The sequence below is a fragment of the Zerene cesonia genome, chromosome 20 (assembly GCF_012273895.1).
Source record: "Zerene cesonia ecotype Mississippi chromosome 20, Zerene_cesonia_1.1, whole genome shotgun sequence".
NCBI classification, from domain to species: Eukaryota; Metazoa; Arthropoda; class Insecta; order Lepidoptera; family Pieridae; genus Zerene; species Zerene cesonia.
This window is the reverse complement of record NC_052121.1, coordinates 8,878,515-8,885,184: the sequence shown is the minus strand read 5'-3', so window position 1 is coordinate 8,885,184 and position 6,670 is coordinate 8,878,515. Positions and strand designations below refer to the sequence as shown.

The 6,670-nt window shown below is 36.1% G+C and overlaps 1 protein-coding gene across 1 annotated transcript in view; it reads right to left on the bottom strand.

Annotated features, from left to right (window-relative positions):
* Nucleotides 1-6,670, bottom strand: part of LOC119834876 (paxillin-like) — a 26,142-nt gene that overhangs the window by 11,240 nt on the left and 8,232 nt on the right. The window contains exons 2-3 of the mRNA XM_038359393.1: nucleotides 5,586-5,830; nucleotides 1,596-1,821 (exon numbers count right to left, since the gene is read on the bottom strand). Of these exons, the coding sequence (XP_038215321.1) occupies nucleotides 1,596-1,821; nucleotides 5,586-5,830 (471 nt within the window). The remainder of the gene's footprint in view (nucleotides 1-1,595; nucleotides 1,822-5,585; nucleotides 5,831-6,670) is intronic.

Genomic DNA, 6,670 nt, shown 5'->3' with positions numbered 1-6,670 from the left:
TTGTTGTTTTGGTATATTTTGTACTGTAAGTCAAAGATGTATGAAATGAAATAAATAAATAAATAAATAAATAAATAAGTTGACTGCAATCGGTTGAGTAGTTTTTACGTGAAAAAATAACAAACGTAGTAGAATAGACTTTATTTATAATATCGATATAATTCAAGTGAAATATTCGAACGCGAAAAAGAATCTTCATTAGTTATCTAGAACGCTTTCCGAATCCTAGGAACAGCATAACAGCAACAACATTCATGTCATAGTATTTATAAGACTGCTTATAAATAGCACATGAAGTTTTTCTTGAAGAAACAAGACTCGTGATATTGCCGATCAACATTTATTCGAGTTTCATTTGCATACGATTTCAGCGTTAAATTCTTTATATTATTTATGGGTCTGAAATGTGCATTTTAAACCAGATTATTGCTGATAGTTTGAGCTAAGAGCTGTTAGAATAAATTCATTGGAACGTATTATCAATCACAAATGAAGATTTCTAAATGGAGTCAACACAAAAGGTGAAGTGAGTGTGCAAGAAATGAATACACCTAATGACACTTACTGATATGTAGTATCTAAACAATATTTAACAAGTTAGAAAAATAGCAAGATTTGAGCGGGCAATGAATATATTTGAAAACTATCTGCGCCCCGCGATTTCCACCGCGTAAGTCCATATCTCGTAGGAACATCGGGATAAAAAGTTGCCTATTTGTTATTCCAGTTGTCCAGTTGTCCAGCTGTCTTCGTACCAAATTTCATTTTAATCGGTTCAGTAGTTTTTGCTTGAAAGAGTAACAAACATACACACGTCCTCACAAACTTTCACAGTTATAATATTCGTAGGAAGTAGGATATAGTAGGATGATCTACAACGCAATTATAAATCAGGCGTAAGTGGCAATCTTAAAAGCAAAATAAAATTATTAAAGTCAATATCGTATTGGGTTCTTCTTGTAAAGATACTTGATGTTTCAATAAAGAAATAAATAAATAAAAATAATGCTTATCGCGACTTTACGTGGGTTGTCACTTGTCAGGACAAAGAAAATAGCTTATCACTCGTGAATGGTGTCGTGTGGTGATGATAGGATCTAATGCGACTTTGGGGTAGAGAGAGTGGAGCGGTTGCTTTAAGAACGCAAAAGATAACACCTACTCCATTGATTGAACAAGACGCATTTTGTTAAAAAGATTATTAAATAACAACTTGTTGGTAAATAGTAAAAAAAAATATGAAATTGAAATGGATTACTATTTTAAATATTCTTTCTTATATGAAAAATGACATGAATGCGTCTATAAAAGGTTATTAGAACTTTCGACTCTATGAATTAATAGGGTACAATACTTCCAAAGATTTCTCCCTACAGACACACACTGTTAGAAAATTAACTACTTTATAATATTAATACTCATAGATAGACATGTCTTATCAGCATAGGTGTCCTTTTCCATATAGTTCCCATATCATGTTCAGATCATCGAACAGCGAGTACAACTTGAACAGGTTCCCTTTACCAATGGTCCAGCCATAACCCAGCCGCCGCGTTTAGCTGTTATGTATAAGTTACAAAACAGTAAATAATTACCTGTCCTATCCGCATACGCGTTCTTCTCCACATAGTTGCCGTATCTCGCGTTGCTCAGGTCGTCAAGCAGGGTGTCCAGCTCGGACAGGTTCCCCCTGCCGGTGGTCCTCCCGTAGCCCGGCTGGCCCGTGTAGCTGGGCGTGTGTGAGGCGTAGCTCGCCTGCGTGCTTGTGTATTTGAGCGGTGTCGACTTTTCGTGTATCGCCGACGTGTTCTGGTAGGTTGGCTGCGGAGGAGGAGTGGTGGTTTAGTTGTGATGACGACTTCTCTGCTTATCAATGTACATTATTTCTATAGAGAAAGCGAGAGTTATAGGCGTAAATTTTAACCCAAAGAGAATTATCATATAAAGCATAGTAAGATGAAAGAGAACTAATTACTGGTTAATGACAGTTTAGATTGCTATACAAGTTGTTTGAAGTTAGGTTATATACTAACAGTTACGCATAATTTAACACTGGGTTTTCCAACCTCCGTAACAAAGTTAATCGTTTTGGAAGAATTGCTTATATGTTTATTGTAAAAGGTTACTGTAAAATATTGCTTATTAATACTTATGATTTACTAGCTGCGCCCCGCGGTTTCACCCGCGTAAGTCCCTATCCCGTAGGAATATCGGGATAAAAAGCCTATATGTTATTCCAGTTGTCCAGCTGTCTACGTACCAAATTTCATTGCAATCGGTTCAGTAATTTTGGCGTGAAAGAGCGACAAACACACACACACATCCTAACAAACTTCCGCATTTATAATATTACTAGCTGCACCCGGCAAACGTTGTTCTGCCTTACTCTTATCGTTTAGTGGTATGAAAAATAGATGTTAGCCGATTCTCAGACCTACCCAATATGCTTACCAAATTTCAGAGGAATCGGTCAAGCCGTTTCGGAGGAGTATAGAGACTAACATTGTGACACGAGAATTTTATAAATAAGATACAAAGGATTAGTAGGAGTATTAATACGTATCGTATCATTTTGAAATGCGTAGTAGATCTACTTTTGCAGATCGTCAGCCACAACAAAACTCACTTTTGTTTAAATTTAAACGACATCTAGTATTCATTCAGAACACTCTTGGATGATGTCCAAATCGTTACAGGAGATGAGAGTGAATCAACGTACGAGACATTCATTGACTACGATACTAGATGGCGTTTCTATGAATACGATCTTGGCATCTCGGGCAGATCTAATAAAAACCTTATCAATTTTATCACAATTCAAACAGAAGCAACCCATTAACTATGTACTTTAAGACCATTTTTTTTCTTTGATTCCATGGTGATAATGCGCATGCCTATAGCAAATTTAAAAATCTTTAAAGTATATTAATCCTGAATTATGTAATAATCCTGGAAATAGCAGAAGTTAAAGAATTATACCACAGATTATTAAATAGTTAAGTATTACGTATACTTAAAACCCTTATATAGCTAAAGCTAAAAAATATATAGCTATAAGAAATAAAAACTTAGATCTATTAAAAGATCTATAAAATTCCTTTAAGCAAGATATATCATATAACGCTAGAAGTAATATACTATGCTCTGCGTTGTACTATTAACTACGTTAAGAAAAAAAGTAGTATAATATATAGTGAAGAAGTAGTGTGCATTCGGGTTACTTAATTTAATTTAAAACGGCGCATGTAAGACATTGTCTCGAATCTTGAATAATTTCATTTGTACGTGGGTCAGTAACATTATTCCAAGAACGCTTGAAGGAGACTGGTTTGGTCAATAAATAGTTCACAGGATGAAGAGGTTACGGTTTTAAATGTCAATTTTTTCGCTTGTTTCGCTATGCAAATGTGTGTATTTGAAATCGTCGTGTGCGTTTGATAAGAAACTGTTGTTAATTATACATTGCTTAATAAACAAACTTTTATGATGCACACGACCTTTGATTGGATAATATAAAAATACCTATATTCCCTAGCATGACTTCATGATTGTAAGGTAAATAGTCCGGTCAATTTAGACCTGAAAACAGTAATGAAAGAACAAAAATTCCGACAGAGCTGAATTTTGGTGAGGACCTTTATTTCACTATAGAAAACAAAAATTCGAAAGTCCCCATCTCTCCCATAAGTGCATCAAAAGTAATTCGGGGTCAAAGGTCAAAATTTTAGGTATTTTGAGGTTTTCTCAAAAACCTTAAGTTTTATACAAAAAATACTTCAGACCAAATTTATAGATCTTAAAATTCTCTACAAAAACAGTCCTAATGATTTTTCTCTAAGTGTTACCGTTTCTCAGATATCACGATTCTAAGAGTCACGTTATATAATGTGCACACATCAGCCACGTATTCACACATTCAGGTACTTAAGCAAGTAAAACATCCTGTTTTTGTCTCTTTTATGAATTATATTCTGAAAATACATATTTTAATGAGTGTCAATGTCCCTTCGAAAATCCCCTCTACCAATATGGCCTTTAATATAACATCTGGCTACCTACTCTATTGTCCATGTGGCTCCGTTCATGTGCATGCGTCTTTAAATCTTAAACGTTCTGTTCGAATGAATATACTTATTTATTACAATCCACAAGTAAAAAAATTTTGAGCAAATGAATCACTAAAATATGTAATGCCCATAACAGCCCTAGGCAGTCCGCGGATGATCCTAGATAGTCCTACTATTGCAAAAACGGTAAGGAATAAAACTGGGCTATGGAGCGGAGGTCCTAAATAGATTGGTAACTGGGTCTATGGGAATAATGACGTCTCCTTTTCTACTACATATTAGTTAGTAAAAACATATTGGCAGACGGTGAGTCGCCATCTCACAAATGGGTCCTCTAAAAAGTCGCTATAAAATAGCAACAAGAGGGCAATATATCGTGAGCAGCTAAGGGTGGAGAGGCGTCGCTGGACTTTAAACGCGCTGCATGAAGGTCCAGCATCACGTGTATCGACGTGTCCACTCGCCACTTTCGCTTGACATCCACCCTTCGAGCTAAAAGCTTTCGCAACTCCACTCTAGTCGGCCGGTTAAGGCAAGCCGGAGACGAAGACCTCCCCCGGGAGCATTCTGGTTCGCGGGGTCGCTACTCCTCGACACCTCGCACAAGGTGCCCTGCGAGCTTGTAATTATTATTATTAAAAGAGACACAAACAGGAATTTTTGGTTGCTTAAGTATCTCAATGTGTGTATACGAGGCTGATGTGTGCACATTATATAAACGTGACTTAGTATCGTGATATCTGAGGAACGGTAATACTTGGATAAAAAATCATGAGAACTATATTTGTAGAGAATTTTGAGATCTACAAATTTGGTCTGAAGTATTTTTTGGATAAAACTTACGGTTTTTGAGAAAAACTCACAAAACCTAAAATTTTGACCTTTGACCCCGAATAACTTTTGAAGCACTCATGGGACAGCTGGGGACCTTCAAATTTTTATTTTTTATAGTAAAATAAAGGTTTTCACCAAAATTCAGCTCTGTCGGAGTTTTTGTTATTTCAATATCGTATAATGACCGGACTAAAATGGAAAGTATCAAACAGACATAATATATCATTGACACATCGTAGTGTAAACTGTATGAAAAAAAACATTCCAAAGGTCTTGTTCTTTAATTATGTTAATGGCAGACGTCACATTTCACGTCCTACCACGTAAACATACAAAGTTAACAATGTAACACCGTCACTCTATTGACGTTATCATCACGTCGAGATACTTAATCAGATGGAGAGTGCGTTATCGTCCGTTACCATAATTATTATCAACGACCCGTCTAAAGATAAAATAATTAAAACTGACGCTCGTGTTGAATATTGTTCGCTAGATTTTTTTAACCAGTACAAATGTGAAAGTTTCGTTGTAACTACGAAGTATTTTAAAACAGTTCACGTTTGGCTTGTTGCCATACTAAGGAAAAACTATTTTTACTGTACAAAAAGCTCATGAAACCTACAACAACAAACAACTAAAATGCCCTAAATTACAAGTGAACGAAAAATTCATACAACTCACCGATGCCGGTTTAGCATAATCAGATCCAATGTTCCTGGAGCCATTAATGGAGCCGTATCCCGTCGATGTGGGTGAGCTCAGGCTTCCCCCAGGAGAGCTCAGCCTACCCGGCGAACTGCCCCTGCCTATGGGGGACGCGGTTCGTCCCGGGGAACTCGTCCGTGCACTGGGCGAAGTGGTCCTCCCACCGGGGCTACTGACACGACCCGGGTTTATGGAGTTCTGCAGGTCTGCTAATAGGGCATCTGAAATAAAGATATAACACCATCAATATAAGGCTTAAAGAAGTAACATAAGTGGGATGGAAATATACTGCTGTAACCCGCAACGTCACTCGCTTGGTACCCGAGTAAAAAGTAGCCTTTGTGCTAATCCAGAATATAGTCTATCCCTGTACCAAATTTTATACAGATACGTTAAGTTGTTTTCGCGTGAAATAATACCAAACATGCGTACATCCATCCATACATTAATACTTACAAACTTTCGCGTTTATAATATTAGTAGGATGACTATTCTATTCCGTTTACGATCGGTCAATCATATTGTAAACAGATAGATGATCCAGCCTTTGTTCATAATAAAGTATTTATGACTGAACCTGCACAGGCGTTTCATATGATTCAAAGAAATAAAGAAATTACTTTTATTTTGGACACATACACATAAAGATACTTTATGCCTTTTTGATAGTGAATGTTATTATGCACAAACTATTGTATTTTATTTCGATTATGCTTTCCGTATATATCAGTATTCAACATTATCTTTACCATAAGAAAGTTGGGCAACAGATCCTCCTAGATCATATATCTGTGATAATGCATTTAGAAGGCTGAATGCATGTCAAGGTAACAACATTTCTGAAAGAGATAAATTCTAAAGGGAAATAAATGCGCGTTCAATGCTTTTGTTTCAATTATTATTCTCGACGCAATATATAAAATGCAATAGATATCAAAGAGCCATGGAGCAACATTCACAATTGCAAGTCAGCACGTGCCATATATTGTTATGGTTGATATTTCCTTTTAAAACGATAAAGAATTTACATTCAGAACCGATTCATCAAATAATAATATTCT